Raw genomic sequence first — 18199 nt, 5'->3', positions numbered from 1 at the left:
TTCATGTAGCCCACACGAACAGAGCTAGTGAAATAAAGAGCCATGTGTAAAAACAATATAAATCATACTGCTGTTTCTTGGACTTGAAAAACTCACCATGACACATTTTTGAAAAATAAAACTTTGACCATGAATATTTTGACGATATATTTTCCTAAGCAAGGGAAAGAAGGGTCCTCTTTAAAATACAGAACGTGGGCCGGGCGCGGTGGCTCAAGCCTGTAATCCCAGCACTTTGGGAGGCCCAGACGGGCGGATCACGAAGTCAGGAGATCCAGACCATCCTGGCTAACACGGTGAAACCCCGCCTCTACTAAAAAATACAAAAGACTAGCCGGGCAAGGTGGCGGGCGCCTGTAGTCCCAGCTACTCGGGAGGCTGAGAAAGGAGAATGGTGTAAACCCGGGAAGAGGAGCTTGCAGTGAGCTGAGATCCGGCCACTGCACTCCAGCCTGGGCGACAGAGCGAGACTCCGTCTCAAAAAAAAATAAAAATAAAATAAAAAAATAAAAAAATAAAAAAAATAAAATACAGAACGTATTCACTGAGTGGAAGGCCGATCCTATCTCAAATGTCCAGGTTCTACAGATGCCTGGGTCCACAGCACATTATCCCTCTCACCAAAATCAAACCAAACTCAGTTTCATTTGAATGCACTATTGCCATGGTTTCAAAATTTGGAAAGCTCTTGGAATTAAATTTTGAGATGTAAAGGTTGGCTGACAAATTCACAGAAACCCTCTTTCCGACACCAACTCATAAACCCTAAGGCATCCTACAACCCCCGTGGGTGCTGGTTCCTAGTTTGAAATGCTCTAACACAGGTTGGTGGAGCTCAGTGGGCTGGGACCATAAGCACTCGGGATTGTACCACTGAAAAATCGATGTCACATCAAAAGGAACGCCTTTCTTCTAATATACTGAAAACGTTTTGTACAGGCAGGGTCCACAAGTCTTAGGGCTAGCCAATTCCTGCTCCCAGATAGTCTAAAAAGCTGGAGAAGGCTCCCTGCAGGTAAAGACCTATCGGCGCCTCCCGCACACTCTGCCGCGCCGGAAGGGAAGAGTGGAGTCCTTTCCCCGCCCCCGGGGAGGGTAGGCGGGGACTAAGGAACGCACCGCCCCAGACCCACCCCCTGCGCGTGGCCCCGCCCACAGTTGCTCGTGGCCTTGCGGCCGCGGGGAAACCGGAGGCCGGGGGCGGGGCTCACCCCTTGCCCTTGGGGGTCCCCCGGGCTCCACCAATCAGCGAGCGCCCTGTTGGCCATCCGCGGCCATCCGCGCCCCTCCCTCTCCCGCCCTCCTCCGCGTCCCAGAATCCAAGATGGCGGGATCCAGGCGAAGGGGTCTCCAGGCCAGAGTTCGGCCGCTGTTCTGCGCCTTGCTGCTGTCACTCAGTCGCTTCGTCGGGGGCGACGGCGTGGGAGGAGACCCCGCGGCCGGGTTGCCACATCGCCGATTCGAGTACAAATACAGCTTCAAGGGGCCGCACCTGGTGCAGAGCGACGGGACCGTGCCCTTCTGGGCCCACGCGGGGAGTAAGCCGAGGCAGAGGGATGGGGGCCGGGTTCCTCCCCGCCTTCCGCCGCCTCTTCGCCTTTCATCCGCGGCGACACTGGTGTGCTGAGGTTCCAGTTCCAGCCGCTGCACACCATATGCGCTGTGGAGGGGACCCTCTTGGCATCCCCTCCGCCGGGTCCCTCCTGGTTCGCACGGTTCCCTCCGCTTGTCCCCGAGTCTTTCCCTCACCCATTCTGTTCTCTCCCACCCGCCTGCTGTCGTCCCTTCTTTGATCTCGTCGGTACTTTCCGTTTGATCTAGAGGTGTTTGGTTACCTCTTACACTTCCTAGCACTCAAACTCGCTTCTAGGTATCATGTTTCACAACGCCACGTCTCTAGGAGAAATGTGCCCTACCCCCGGTCATCCTAACCTGAGACATGTTCTAGAAGCCCCCTTACTTCCTTTCCCGCTCCCCTCCCCCGCCCCCCATCCACTTTTTCTTTTCTCCGGTGTTAGCAATGGTTAATTCTTCGCTTGAACCCCATGCCCACTGACGGCTCCTGAGATGGCATATATTGGTATTAGAGTAATTTTTAAGTCTTTGTATGTCAGAAGACATTCTTACACTGTTGTAACTACACATTTTCCTCTCAGGGACTTGGTGTGGTCTTTGATCTTTTCTCTTGTAGTAACACGTTATGTAACTTTTTAGGAGAAGGGATGTATTTTTAGGGATTGATTGTTTCTGAACCTGAGACTAAGAATAGCATTACATTTTCAGCCCTTTAAAAAAACTGGAAACATTGAAATAATCTCTTGGGTTCATATTTTATTCACTGTCTGTGTTTGGCACTCTTGTAGCTAAGAGAACCTTGCTAGAGCATTTAGTTATGTGGAAGGAAACATATCTGCACTTTTTAGTGCTGATGTGTCACTGCTGACTAAGGAGTCAATCGTAGCACTTGGCATGACATAAGCTCTGTTCAATGACCGTGAGGTATACCCTTTGAACAAATGGCAAATGCCTTTATATGAGATGAGGAGCTCTGGCTGTTTGAATTCTATCTTTGTGTGTGATTAAGTAATCTTTTGTATAATAAGGTTTCTATACATCATTTTAGATTATCCGGTGCTTGAAACAAAATGTTTCATTTCTAGAAAGTAATTACTGAATAGGAAGCACCCTTTTAGGAAGGGCTGTTTCTCTCAAATTAATGTATAATTAAAAGGTATAGATTTCAATTTGACTTAATGACCAAGTCATTAAGTAGTTGCAGTAGAGTGCAGTTATTTTGTTACTCAGCAGTCATTTATTATGTGCCCATGCAGCGAGGGTGTATTACTGGGCATTTGTTATCAAGGTATCTCTATTCTTGATACACAAAGGTGATGCAAATGTTATCAAACACAAGTTTTTGGAGTTTTTGTTTCTATTTGTGGAATGATGATGAATTATTCAGTAGTGTTGATAGATTTGTTCACAGATTTTCACTTCTACACGTCTCCATTGCCTGCCTGTTCTTCTATCCCTTTGCTTTTTCTCTCACATACACTACATTAGCCAATTAGGAATGTTAATCAACTAGTCAAATGAGTTACCTTGACTTCCTTTACAGAGCCATAACCAGCTAATCTATTCTGCTGCAGAAATGTCAAGATAATGTACCAGTAAATTAAAGCCGTGTGGCTAGAATGAATTTGAAACAAAGTATTAGTATTTTAGCCATGATTTATCTGGCTACTGGCTCTGGGAATCCCTGCTATGGACATCCCTTGCTTTCACTGTCACTGTAGTTTTTACATAAGCCTCACTGTAACTACATTGATCATTTTGTTCTTTTCATTTTGCTCTGCAATTCGTTACTTCAAAAAGCGTAAAAGTAGAGAAATTTAAGATCTAGTTTAAACACAGCCCTTTACCTTCAACCCCAAATTAAGACCAAATCTATGGTGTTTCTCTTTCTTACCTTGAATGTTCCTTTAGTACACATCCTTACGCCCATAAGGGCAAAAAATGATAATTTGTAACCCTTTATAGCTCTCAGAGCTCTTTCACTTTCATTCTCTGTTTTGATCCTTAGTAGGCAAGGCCTACTAAGGCCTACTAAGGTAACTCTATAGTTACCTGTTCTATAGATGAAAAACTGATACTCAGAAAGGTTAAGGTTTTTGAAAAAGGATACATAAGTAGTAAGTGTCAGTGAAGTTGAACTCAAATCTAGGTCTTCTGATTCTGTGTTCAGTCTCTTTCCATGATGGCCACACCCCCATCCTTTGAATATTTGAAAGTAACAGTGAGCAAACAGTGACTGATCCTACTAAAGTATCTCAGCTTTCCTTCGGGTCAATTTTTTTCTACCTGTAAAGTGATATTACAGTTACAGTTGTTGTATTTCCCAGCATGAGTTTCAGAATTAGTTAATATCTGAGAGCTAGAATTGTTCAAATTTTAAGTCTGATAGGCCTTTGGTAATTACCTAGTCTAATAATAGGAGAAATAGCTAACATTTATTGAAACATTTAAAGCTACTTATATAGGCACTTAAATACTTATGAGGCTGTTCCAGAAATGGAGTAACTCGCCTGCAGATCAAACAGCTAGTAAGTAGTAGAGCTGGGGCTTGAACCTAGCCTGGAGAGGTAAACCACCGTTTTAGGGATCACTATTTTCTCTGAGAATCTGCTGAAGAATTGCTTATTGAAGTTCAGTTGACCCTCTCCATGGAAGAATGTATATAAGTACAGTATTTTGCATATAACTTTTAGGGTGTTTATGGAATGATTGAGCCTAGCTCCTTCGTTTTACAGGTAAACATATGGTGAACCCAAGAGAGTAAGAATTACTTGCTCAAAGTCACACAGCTGAACTGAGACTAGGAACAAGTCTTTTGATTCCTAGTGGTATGTTCTCTTCACACTGTTTGAGCTTTCTAACCTTTGTAAACTAGTAAAATACATTGCAGCTTTTTTAAAAGTACAAATTTTTAAGGTTTAAAAAAGAATATTATGAGAATCAGATAGTTTGCCTTAAAGTCATAATTCCCTTTCTCCCACCCACTGTCCCTGGAATTTGTAGTGTATGAATGTAGCTTTATTTATTTATTTTTATAAGGGAGGTGTTAGCCCTAAACTTAAAGTTGAAGCTGTTAACATGAAACTTTTTTCCTAATAATTATTGTACAGGTTACTAAGTCTCTGTAGGTATATTTAGCAGTTTGGAAATGATTCATTGAGTTTTACCTAATTATAACTTATAGCTTTTCTTCCCTGATTTCTGTTCTAGATGCTATTCCAAGTTCAGATCAAATTCGAGTGGCACCATCTTTAAAAAGCCAAAGAGGCTCAGTGTGGACAAAGGCAAAAGCAGCCTTTGAGAACTGGGAAGTTGAGGTGACATTTCGAGTGACCGGAAGAGGTCGAATTGGAGCTGATGGCCTAGTATGATCATTTCTTTAACTTAGGAAATGTATATAAATGCATATACCACTAGCCTCTAACTTTTCCTGTTATATATTTTCAGGCAATTTGGTATACAGAAAATCAAGGCTTGGAGGGCCCTGTGTTTGGATCAGCTGATCTGTGGAATGGTGTTGGAATATTTTTTGATTCTTTTGACAATGACGGAAAGGTATATTTATTGTCAGGACTGTTACCCACTTTAATATGTCTACCAACAGAGTTAGGCTGTGAGAAATAATAGCTTATTTAATGCTTTCATCAGTTTCATAGTACAGAACTCCCCAAGCTATATGGTAAATATGATAATTAGTCTTTATATAGCTGGAAATTTATCAGTTTAATTTACATGTGCGTGATTTTTTGTACATCAACTTGAGGGCATACTAGAGCCCTGAGTCTCAACTTTGCAGTGACCCCTGCTCCCATGGCCCTATGGAATGGATGAATACAAATCTTTGGACATAGGTGGGGAAAACAGTAGTGCTTAGAAGACTCTTACCAGTTTATTTACATAAGAACATCCAAATGCATGACTATTGCTAGCTCACATATTCATATCTGGTCATATGTTAATCATTGTTTTTGATTGGGCCTATTTTTCTGAAGATCTCTCCTAAAACGGTTAAGATCAAAATGTACTTACATATTGGAAACATTAGCTTGTGGCTTAGCAGCCTTAAGGTTGATGATCTTCCCATCAGCTGGTTGTTTCTCTATTAATTTTCAGGGGTGATTGTTAGCAATTTAAAGAACTTTAGTAATTCCTTGAGTGCCAAGGCCAGGTTATTTTAAAAATTTGAGTCCTAGAATCTTAGATATGTAAGTCACTTCATAGTACATCAAGAGTGATGTAGAATGCTTTGATTAAAGACATTTTCAAAAATTTGTTTTCTTTATTTTTAGAAAAATAATCCTGCTATAGTAATTATAGGCAACAATGGACAAATCCATTATGACCATCAAAAGTGAGTGTGTATTTTTTACATTACTCTTGATTTCAGCTTCTTTTTGGGATCCTTGTGAAATATATTGTTTCAAATCTGAAAACTTTCCGAATGAAAAAAATACTGTTCTTTTTCTTGAGACATATTTTGTAACTTAGTAGAAAGGTTTTATTTTATTTGGTTGTGTTCTAACGTTCTATCTGTGGACCATCTCAGATTCAAATATAGTATGTGTTTTTAATTTAACCTCAAATTATTTAATATTATACTTTTGAAACTTATTTGATATTATACTTTTGAAAGTTTATAGACTGTTCCTGGCTCTCCTTGATGCCACTGATCATACATTTTTGTCTTCATTAAAAGGGGTCTTTAAAAAATAAAGTTGAGCCTTGATTATTAAGGCTGATGATTAAGCAATTTATGCCATCTTATTTAACTTCAATATTGCATTATTTAAAGACTCAGTGGTTTGCAGAGATTCTAAGTGTTCTAAGTCAACCCTCTGTATTTATGTGTTCCGTATCTGTGGATTCAACCAACTGCAGATAAAAAATAATACAAATTATTTTGTATATGCAACAAGATTACAAATTTTAATGTACAGTATAACAACTATTTACAGAGCATTTACATCGTATTAGGTGTGATAAGTAATCTAGAGATGATTTAAAGTATACACGAGGATGTGCGCAAGTTGTATGTAAATACTATGCCATTTTATATAAGGGACTTCAGCATCTGAGGATTTTGGTATCCACAGGGGTCCTGGAACCAATGCCCTGTGGATGCTGAAGGATGACTGTATATTTATAATGTATATAAATTAGGTATGTACATATTTTATTTTCACGTGTTTGTTGTATAGGAAATAGCTTTTAGCCAGCGAACTGTAAGAAAGATGACTTATCTATACTGTTTTTCTGCCTTGGTGAGTTTCAGCCCTGGTAGTTCATCATAACTCCCTGTGGAGCTATTTAAAATGGAGGTGCCTAGGCCACCTCCTTTTGATTCTGCTTCAGTTGATTTGGAGTGGAATCTACATGTTAAAAGCCCAGTGGGTGATTCATGTTTTTGCCCTAGGGTAGAGATTCACTGCCTTAGTCTCATGTAGTCTTTTGAGTAAATAAAATAAAATAACTCCAGACTTTTTCATAACTTGGTATTATTTTAATCTTCTGAATTTTTAAATATTGAAAAGCTGAGTGTCTTCTTTGTTTTCCTTTCTCTTATACTATAGTGATGGTGCTAGTCAAGCTTTAGCAAGTTGCCAGAGGGACTTTCGTAATAAACCCTATCCTGTCCGAGCAAAGATTATCTATTACCAGAAAACATTGACAGTAAGTAACTTTTATTTAGAGAGAATCAAATAATCATTGTTATAGTATGACTTTCCATGTTGAATTTTTGATAGATATTAAATGCACTTAAATTTGGATATTGCTTACATACTCATCATTGTTACTCTAAGAGAGCAGAAGAGTGGTCATCTGTTGTAAACCCCTGATGGTAGGTTTCCATTTAGTCAGTAAATGTTTAAGCACCCTACTGTATAGCACATGTGAGAGATACATATATTGATCAATCGATAGATAATCTCCAAGCCTTTAGGATATAAATATGAGTAAGACAGACAGACTTTCTCCCCAGAGAGCTTATAGCCTAACAGAGGACACACATATGTAGCATTCCTATGCTGTGTGATAAATGCTACGTTGCAGACACTATCAGGCGGTCCCGTGATTAGAATCCTGTAACCGCCAGGTGGAGGTGGGGAGGGGCAGGAACATTTTCTCAGGGTTGAGCTGTGCCCTACAAGGAGATCAGGAAGTTCCTGGGTAGGGGAAGAGGGTGTGTGTGTGTGTGTGTGTGTGTGTGTGTGTGTGTGTGTGTGCGCGCGCGCGCACGCGCGCGCAAGTGAGTGGGTGTACTCCAAGCATAGAAAGCAGGCATAGGCACTTGAGAGAACTTGAAATATTTTGGAAAGGCATGTAATTTGGTATGGCTGGGAGATAGAAGAGATCAATGAGCAGTGAGGTTGAAAGGTTGGCAGTAACAGGCCTTGCACAACTTCCTGTAGTTTATCCTATAAGAAACTTTTAAAAACGTTTAAAGGGTTTTAAGCAGGAAAAGAAATGAGCAGATTTGCGATTTAGAAAGATGACTTAGGTCCCAGTATTCTTAGTACCTGTTTTCTTGGGCTTGGGGGTGAACACAGTTGTTGAGTCAAGGATAGTTCCTGAATCTAGCCAGTTGGACAGCTAATTGGTACTATTTACTAGCAAAGCAGCAGCACATTTGTTTGTGTTTTATCTGTTTGGGGGAGGAATGGGAAATCAGAGGGTTGTTAATGAGTTTAGTTGTAGATAAATTGAGGTTAGGGTAATATATAGGTGGATATATCTGACTGGCAATTATGATAACTAAGATCACTATGCATTGTAAACTTTGCTTTTTAAAGATGCCATCAATACCTGGTTATATAATACTTAAAAGCAAAAAAATGTAGTGTAGGAATTTTTCTTTCACCTAAATCATGAGCTAGCCTTACACTCCTGGGTCTAAAACTCTGAGATTAGTACTTTGGAAAACTATATTGGCTCAGTCTGAATTCCAAGCTAATTTAAAGATCTTAGAATAGAGCAAGTATCCAGTCTATTATGATTAACTTGGGTTTTAATTCCACTGTAATTATTCACCCTGTACAGTTTCATTAGAGTCATCAGTAAGTCTTGCTTACCTGCATGTGGCAAAGCCCAGACATCAAGCATGGTGGGTGCAGACTGCCCATGTGACCCAACATCGTGAGGCTGTGAGCCCTGGCAGCACTCCAGAACAATAACCTTGCAAAATGTACTCACCAAAAAGAGTTCCACAATTGGATGAGATTGGGCACTACTCTGCATATTAGCACATTAAAGATTTCTTTATGAAGAATCCTTTATAAAGAAAGGATAAATAAACCTTTATTAAACCTCATGTTTCCCAGACTGACTTAACTATGGAATTCTTTTTCACCTAATATCTATGAGTGATCGTGGAGCTAGTATTTTCACCTAATATCTATGAGTGATCATGGAGCTAGTGTTTTCACCTAATATCTATGAGTGATCATGGAGCTAGTGTTTTTAAGTACACGTTTTGGAGAGACTGGCTGGACACCTGACTGCTACTTATTGGTTCTCGCCTCTCTGTGCATTTGCTCAGTCTGGTAATAATTCCTTTTCTTCCTACTTGGTAAAATCATACTCAGCTTTGAGCACACAAATTCAGATCCCTTTTCCATCAGATTTCCTAAACAGCTCATAATGATCTGTCTCTCCTAAACTCTTATTTTTTTTTCTCTAATGCTTATTTGGTCTTGAGATGTGTTGTATTGACTTGCCTATTAACTATATGTGTGTCTCTTCTTATCAATATGATTGTAAACTTCTCACAATAGGCATTATATCCTATATTTCTTCTAGTTCCTAATATTGTACCCATGTTAAGTACTCAAGAAGTGTTTATTTTAATGAGTACTTTCACCCTAGCTTGTCCCAGTTGTTTCCACATTGGAGAGGAAAACAAAGTAAGAGGAGGTTGGAAGCAATAAGTGCTGTTGGTGGGGGGAACGCATTCAAAGCAAGAGATCTTCAATATTGCAAGTATAGTCTTTAACAATGGTTTGAAACCATAAGGTGAATAAGGAAGGTTATTGATGATCTCATAAAGAAGTATTAATCAGCAGACAGTTTGTACCTAGGCTTTCAGTTACAGTCCTTCCTAACATTCCTGCTAACTCAGAGTACAATGAAATGTGTTACGTCCTTTAAAAAAGAAATTGGAACTAGACAAAGAAGACTTCTGATGGATTTTCAGTTTGTTAGAAATCAAGGAGAAAAATATTGAACAATTGGAGGATTTTAATATTGTAATTTGAATGTAATAACCCACAGTCTTTTTAAGACTCAGAGGCAAATAACTTCCTGATTGTTGATTCTAATTTAAAAGGCTCTGTGGTGGAGGACCAGTTGTAAATGATGTAAAATGAAATAGGAATATTACTAAACAGAGGAAACAAATATTAATATGAACCAAATTCTAAATGATCTTTTAAAATTAATTATTTTAAACTACTTTTTAGTTCACATTTCCATCCTACAGTATATAGAGAGTAACTCTTCATATTGACAGATTTTATTCTCTTGCTGAAAATTTGAACAGAATACTATAACATTTTGCCTCTGTGACTGAATCTTAAGTCTCTGACAAAATTTCGACTCTAGAAGTAATGACACAAGTGCCCTTACTCTGGTGCCATGGGCCCACTCCTTCTGCATCCACCCTGAACCTCAGTGACTGTTGTTTAGGGTGGGACTCGTGAGAGGGTTGTTAGAAGTGAAATGTATTGAAGAAGCTGAACCACTGCTTGACTGGGATAATGAGAAAAGCATTCATGTGTCAGGTGGTCCAGTGCTTGCCTAGGATTCTAAGATTCTGCCAAGAAATTTAGGGTCATTCCTTCAAATACACATTTTGCAGAGTAGAAACATACATCTTTTTAGTTTTTTCCTTCTGTGCCTTGTCAGTGTGACTTCTGTCACTTTTGCTCTCTGCTAACCTGTGACAGCCCAGTTACCTCACTAATTTAATTCAGAGGAGCTCACTACTTGTTGAGACAATCTGTTTAATTTTCAACCAGCAGCAGATAAAATTGTAAATTTAACGTCTTGGTTTTAGCTGTCACTGGAATCTGAAAACAAGTCTGATCCCTCTACTGCATGAACCATTCCAAGAGAGCAATGGTGACTCCCTAGGTCTTCTTGAGAGAAGGTGAACCACATTCCATTTTAGAAAGGTTTTCATAGAAAGTTAGCAGATTTTTCTCTCTTTTAACTTTTGACACATAGTGGGGCAAAAATTTTTTTAAGTAAAATGTATTATATATTGACACCAAGTAAAAAACATTATTTAAAATTACCATTTGTAATTAATGAAATAAAATTGAATAGTATTAGTCATAAAATGGATTAATTGAAATGTATTTTCTAATGTCTTTTGTAAAAGCTATAGCTATGATATATCTTTCTAGGTAATGATCAATAATGGCTTTACACCAGATAAAAATGATTATGAATTTTGTGCCAAAGTGGAAAATATGATTATCCCTGCACAAGGGCATTTTGGAATATCTGCTGCAACTGGAGGTCTTGCAGGTAAATCTTGCAGTCTGATAATATTAAAAGTTTGTGAATTGTGTTTTATTGGGAATAGTGTATTAGGGATATGTAGACTTGTTTATACTAATAACTTTTTAAGACTGTTTGGAACCTTCCCATTGCCTGCTGTGCCAGTCTTTTGGTCTGTTGAGATTGCTTATTTTCTACTTATATTGTTCTGTAGGTGTACAGTTAACTGGGGCTGTATACAAGTGTGTAAATTAGAGCATCAGTTTGGGTGCTATTTTATAGTGAAGGAGACATGTTTAAAGGCTATCAAAGTCAGCAGGCTTAAAGGCTGCAGATCAAACCACATGACAGTTAACTAAAATGGCAATCTTGGCTAGTCACATCCACAAAAAGGTTAATTGCCAAGTGTTTTAGGATCCTGATCATTGTCACATCACATATAAATGAATTTGGCAACCTAAGGAAAGGTTATTTGGCACCTAAACTTTAAACAAAAACATAGTTACCATTTTTTTCCACATAAGGTGACAAATTACCATTCAATGTCAATGCCATTTTATGTTTATATGATACATTGTAGTTTTAAATATTTTCAAATACATGGATTGTTCCAGACAACCCAGAGAAGAAGGGAGGGAAGATCATATTTTCCATATTTTTAGAAGAACTTGCCAAATTTTAGGTGAAAGAAATTTCTGAAGATCGTATGGCCAATTAATGGTCAGCCCCAGGCAGGACTCGGCCTGGCTTTCTGACTCCAGGTTCAGTGCCCTATTACATAACACAGTTTCTTAATCTACACTACAGTATTGTAGTTTTCTTTTTAATCTGTCTACATTTCTAGGTTCCATAAAAACAGTACAAAGCATAAAGATTGCTGTACGCTTGATATTAATTGCTCTTGATTGGTGGATGCGACTAGCCAGGATTGGTATTTTACTTAAGAGTTAGAAGGTTTGATTTGCTGAGCTGGTGCTTTTGGCTTAAACAGCTTGAATTTGATTTTTTGATACAATTTTCAGTAAGATAAAATTATTAATATCTTCCATGTGAGAGAAACAAATAAGAAAGTAAGACAAAAAGTGGTATGTGCTCCAAGAAAGGTTCAGAGACATACAGGTACCAGCAGTATGTGGAGACCAGGATTTTGTCTCATTTGTCTGGGACGTTGTCCATGAAGGAGATATGTGGGAAACCATGGAGGATCTTGGTACCAGAATAAGGAGTTTGGACTTTTGACCCTTCATTTGTTTGTTCATTTCTTATCAGACATTGATTAAACATCTGTTATATGTTAAGCATTGCTAAATGTTCTGATTTAGGGTTTAAGAAAGTGAGTTTTGGATTATTTCTAATATAAATCTTTCAGGTGAATTTTTGTCTCTAAGCTCACAAGGTGCCATTGCCCTTACCAAATTAGAGCTAATTTTTGTTAATTCCCTCCCTGGTTATTTTTATTTAAAGCAATAAATACTGATAAAATACATTTACAATGATAAAAGTAATCTCCTATGGAACTTTTTCAGACTTTTTTTTTTTTTTAATTTGTAGATGACCATGATGTCCTTTCTTTTCTGACTTTCCAGTTGACTGAACCTGGAAAAGAGCCGGTAATTTTACACATTTTTTCAAAAACTTTATCAGTTTAGTGGTTTTGCCTTTTAGCTGAATGTTTGGGAAGACTAACTTAGGTTTGGATCGTTTCTGCCAGTTACTGCTATATGGTCTTGTGCAAGTGACTGAACCTCTGTAACGCTTCATTTCTTAATTGCTAAAACAGAGATGTTTGTACTGGCCACCTCAGGATACTGAAGGATTGAGACAGTGCACTTACAGCAAGTGCTCAGTAAATGGTAGTGGTTATTATTAGAGGCAAGAGTAGGCTGGGTGCAGTGCCTCATGCCTGTAATCCTAGCATTTTGGGAGGCTGAGATGGGCAGATCACCTGAGGTCAGGAGTTTGAGACCAGCCTGACCAACCTGGTGAAACCCCCGTCTCTACTAAAAAATACAAAATCAGCCAGTCGTGGTGGTGCACACCTGTAGTTCCAGCTGCTCAGGAGGCTGAGGCTGGAGAATCGCTTGAACCTGGGAGGGAGAGGTTGCAGTAAGCTGAGGTGAAGACACTGCACTTCAGCCTGGGTGACAGAGTAGGACTCCAGCTCAAAAAAGAAAAAAAAGGGGGGACCCAGTGCAGTGGCTCACGCCTATAATCCTAACACTTTGGGAGGCCGAGGTGGGCAGATTTCTTGAACTGAGGGGTTCAAAACCAGCCTGGATGACACAGTGAAACCCCGTCTCTACTGAAAAATACAAAAAAATTAGCCGGGCCTGGCGGCAGGCACCTGTTATCCCGGCTACTCGGGAAGCTGAGGAAGGAGAATTGCTTGAACCTGGGAGGCAGAGGTTGCAGCAAGCTGAGATCACGATTCTGCGCTCCAGCCTGAGTGACAGAGTGAGACTCTGTCTCAAAAAGAAAGAGAGAGTAAATTTGCTATCATTTAAGTCAAGAAGGAATGTATTTTTATGTTAACCTTTCAGCTAGTGGTAGAATAGTTAAAATGAGAAAAATAACATATATAGAGGTATCTGAATGATTTTCTTATCTTTTTTATGATTTATTCCAAAACTCCAAAAAAAAGCCCACACCAGATAAAGAAATTTCAGAAAAGGAAAAAGAAAAGTATCAGGAGGAATTTGAGCACTTTCAACAAGAATTGGATAAAAAAAAAGAGGAATTCCAGAAGGGCCACCCCGACCTCCAAGGGCAGCCTGGTGAGTTGTAGCAAAGCTGGCATGGGTGCCGCAGCAGGGCTGGGGACTGATGATCATGGATGCTTGAGTCTCTGTTGCCTGGCTCATCCCTGCTCTCTGAACGGGCACATTCCAAGTGATTTCTGGAAACAATTTAGGAGCAAATCTTTAGTCTTTAAGAGTTGGGAGACTGGCATTTTTGCCATTGAGAATGTGGCTTAGTCATGTATGAAATAGAGAGTACCATGGTTATTTGGACGAATGGAACCACTAGAGTGAAAGCTCCCTGACAGCAGGGATTTTGTTTGCTGTATTCACTGCTGTGTCCACTAAGCCTAAAAAGAAGTCCAAAACAATGCTAACCTAGTAGTTCAGGTTCAGTAAATATTTTTTGAATGAAATCATCAAAAGTTTATGTTTTTGCTTTTAGTGACACATATTTACCTTATAGTGTGGAGGTAATCCTTAAAATCTATCAAAACTGTTATGAAAGTAATGTGACATGATACCTGCTTCTCCTCCCCATACTACTCAATAGAATCCTGGACTGTATAGATGAAAATTATAAAATACTAGTCTAAGCCAATGTTATTAAGAACTTGAGTGTGCTAATGTCAAAAAGAAAACATTTTAAGGCCAAATTGAGGGACCTTATATTATCTGCTAGCTTTTTATGTGAATTGTTCCCCGGCAGCATAAGGGATCAAAGGTGTACTTAATAAAGGCTGTGGCTAGCATTTGAACTCTATGTAGTATGCAGTTCTCTTAATGATCAACAGTATGAGTCAGACTTAATGAATTGAAAAATGAATCATAAAGGTCATTCTTATTTTGAATTTGTTTTAAACATCATCACATACAATTTGTGAGTATATCCTGAAGCTGACTGTAGTGTTTGAAAAGTATGGTTTGGTAAATTTTGACAAATGTGTATACCCATTTAACCATCACCCAGATCAGTGTACGGAACATTTTTATCATCCCAGAAAGTTCCCTCATGCCTCCTTAAAGTCAGCCACCTTCTCCACAGAGCCCATCACTATTTTTATTGTTCTCACTGTAGATTAGTTCTGCCTATTCCTATAAGTAGAATCACACAGTGCATATGAAAGAGAAATATTTTTCCATTTTTATTTTATTTAACTTTTTATGTATTTAGAGGGTACAAGTGCAGATTTCTTATATGCTTGTGTCACATAGTGGTGAAGTTTGGGGATTTAGTGTACCTCTCACCCTAATGAACATGGTACTCAGTGGGTAATTTTCAACCTTCATTCACCTCCCACATTTTGTAGTTTCCAGTGTCCGTTATTCTGCTCCATATGTCCATTTGTACCCATTGTTTAGCTTTCACTTATAAGTGAAAATGTATGGTATTTGACTTTCTAAGTCATTTCACTTGGGATAATGGCTTCCAGTTCCATCCATGTTGCTGCAAAAGACATGATTTCATTCTTATTTTATGGCTGAGTAGTAGTCTATAGTATATACACACATATATATGCACACATGCCACATTTTCTTTATCAAGTTCTCTGTTGATGGACACTTAGGTTGATTCGATATCTTTGCTGTTTTAAACAGGGCTGCGATAAATGAATGAGTGCAGGTATCTTTTTGATATAATGATTTCTTTCCCTTCGGGTAAATACCCAGTAGAGTAGTGGAATTGCTGGATCAAACGGTAATTCTAATTTTAGTTCTTTGAGAATTCTCCATACTATTTTCTGTGAAGGTTGTACTAACTTACATTCCCACCAACAGCATACAAGCATTCTCTTTTCTCCACATCCTTGACAACATCTGTTGTCTTTTGACTTTTTAGTAATGGCCATTGTGATTTATGTAAGATAGTATCTCATTGTGGTTTTAATTTGGATTTTTTTGATGATTAGTGATGTTGAGCATTTTTTCATTTATTTGTTGGCCACTTGTGTGTCTTCTTTTGAAAAATATCTGTTCATGCTCTTTGCCCAGTTTTTTAATGGGCTTTTTGTTTTTCACTTGAGTTGTGAGTTCCTTGAAGATTCTGGATATTAGCCCTTCGTTGGATGCATAGTTTGCAAATATTTTATCCCATTCTGTAGGTTAGATTACTGTGTTGATTGTTTCTTTTGCTGTGTAGAAGCTTTTTAGTTTTAAGTCCCATTTGTCTATTTTTGTTTTTCTTGTGTTTGCCTTTGAGGACTTGGTCTAAATTCTTTACCTAGGCCAATATGCAGAAGAGTCTTTCCTCAGTTTTCTTTTAGGATTTGTATGGTTTCAGGTGTTGTGTTTAGATCTTTAATCCATCTTGAGTTAATTTTTGCATATGGTGAGAAGTATGGGTCCACTTGCATTCTTCTATATATAGCTATTCAATTTTTTCAGCACTGTTTATTGAATAGGGTGTCTTTCCCCCAGTGTATATTTTTGTTGACTTTGTTGAAGATAAGTTGGTTGTAGGTCTGTGGGTTTATTTCTTGGTCCTCTGTTCTGTTCCATTGACTTATGTGTCTGTTTTCATACCAGTATTGTGCTGGTTTGGTTACTTTAGCCTTGTAGTATAATCTGAAGTCAGGTAATATGATGCCTCCAGGTTTATGCCTTTTGCTTAGCATTGCTTTGGCTATTTGGGCTCCTTTTTGTTCTGTATGAATTTTAGGAATTTTTTTCTATTTCTGTGAAAAATGACATTAGTAATTTGATAGGGAGTGTCTAGAACTAGTAGATGGCTTTGGGCATTATGGTCCTTTTAACAATATTGATTTCTTCCAATTCATGAGCATGGGATGCTTTTCCATTTGTTTGTGTCATCTACCATTTCTCTCATTGTTGTTTTGAAGTTCTGCTTATAGAGAGCTTTCCCCTCCTTGGTTAAATGTATTTCTAGGTGATTTATTTTTCTTTCAGCTGTTGTAGATGGAATTGCGTTCTTGATTTTGTCCTTGGCTAGATCATTATCAGTATATGAAAATGCTACTGATTTCTATACATTAATTTTTTATCTTAAAACATTACTGAATTCCTTTATCAAATCTAAGAGTTTTTTTGGTGAAGTCATTAGGGTTTTTTAGATAAAAGATCATATCATTAGTGAAAAGGGATAATGTTACTTTCTCATTTCCAGTTTGAATGCCTTTTATTTTCTTCTCTTGCCTGATTGCTCTGGTGAAGACTTCTAGTATTATGTTTTTACACATAAAAGTGATAAAAGTGGGCATCCTTATCTTGTTCCAGTTCTTAAAGGGAATGTTTTCAACTTTTCCCTGTTAAGTGTGATATTGGCTGTGGGTTTGTCATATGTGGCCTTTATTATGTTGAGGTCTGTTCATTGGGGATTTTTATCGTGAAGGGATGATGAATTTTATTGAATGCCCTTTCTGAGTCTGTTGAAATGATCATGTTTTTTGTTCTTAATTCTGTTTATGTGGTGTATCATATATATAGATTTTTTGTATTGTTGAACCCTTCTTGCATCCCTGGGATAAATCCCACCTGATCGTGCTGTATTATCTTTTTGATGTGCCGTAGGATTCCTTTTGCTGGTATTCTGTTAAGGATTTTTGCATCTTTGTTCATCAGGGATATTGGTCTGTAGTTTTCTGTTTTTTGTGGCCTTGTCTGGTTTTGGTATCAGGGTGATACCACCTTCATAGAATGAGTTAGGGAGAATTCTCTTCTCAAAGTTTTGGAATAATTTCAGGAGAATTGGTTTTTCTTGATATGTTTGATAGAATTCAGCTATAAATCCATCTAGTCCTGGCTGTTGTTAAGATTTTTTTTTTTTTTTTTTTTACTACTGATTGAGTCTTGCTACTCATTATTGGTGTGTTCAGGAGTTCTGTTTCTTCCTGTTTCGATCTCAGAAAGTTGTATGTTTCCAGGAACTTACCCATTTCCTCTAGGTTTTCTAGTTTGTGAGCGTATAGTTGTTCAAATAGTTTCTGATGATCGTTTGTATATTTGTGGAATCTGTTGTAATGTCTCCTTTTCTTCCGATTGTGTTTATTTGGATCGTCTCCCTTTTCTTGCCTAGTCTAGCTAGCGGTTTATCGATTTTGTCTATGTTTTCAAGGAACCAACTTTTTGTTTTGTTGATCCTTTATTAATTTCTTTGTCTCTTTCATTTAGCTTTGCCCTTATCTTTATTATTTATTTTCTTCTGCTAACTTTGGGTTTGGTTTGTTCTTGGTTTTCTAGTTTCCTGAGGTATAATGTTAGATTGTTTTTATCTTTCCACTTTCTGATGTAGGCATTTAATGCTGTAAACTGCCCTCTTCACACTGCTTTTTTTGCTGTTTTGGTGTGTTGTTTTTCCATTTTCATTCACTTCAAGAAATTTTTACATTTATGTCTTAATTTCTTTATTGACAAAGTGAATGTTCAGG

General features: G+C 38.2%; 1 protein-coding gene across 1 annotated transcript in view; it reads left to right on the top strand.

Moving 5' to 3' along the window:
- Positions 1–612: 612 nt before the first annotated feature.
- The window catches only part of LMAN1 (lectin, mannose binding 1), a 33045-nt gene continuing 15458 nt past the window's right edge, over positions 613–18199 (top strand). Inside the window, exons 1-8 of the mRNA XM_025365064.1 lie at positions 613–1538; positions 4786–4940; positions 5023–5130; positions 5865–5926; positions 7146–7245; positions 10980–11103; positions 12628–12686; positions 13718–13850. Coding sequence (XP_025220849.1) covers positions 1325–1538; positions 4786–4940; positions 5023–5130; positions 5865–5926; positions 7146–7245; positions 10980–11103; positions 12628–12686; positions 13718–13850 — 955 coding nt within the window. The 5' untranslated portion in view covers positions 613–1324. The remainder of the gene's footprint in view (positions 1539–4785; positions 4941–5022; positions 5131–5864; positions 5927–7145; positions 7246–10979; positions 11104–12627; positions 12687–13717; positions 13851–18199) is intronic.

The sequence above is a fragment of the Theropithecus gelada genome, chromosome 18 (genome assembly GCF_003255815.1).
Source record: "Theropithecus gelada isolate Dixy chromosome 18, Tgel_1.0, whole genome shotgun sequence".
NCBI classification, from domain to species: domain Eukaryota; kingdom Metazoa; phylum Chordata; class Mammalia; order Primates; family Cercopithecidae; genus Theropithecus; species Theropithecus gelada.
The sequence above is the reverse complement of the archived record's forward strand: the minus strand, read 5'-3'. Positions and strand labels throughout refer to the sequence as shown.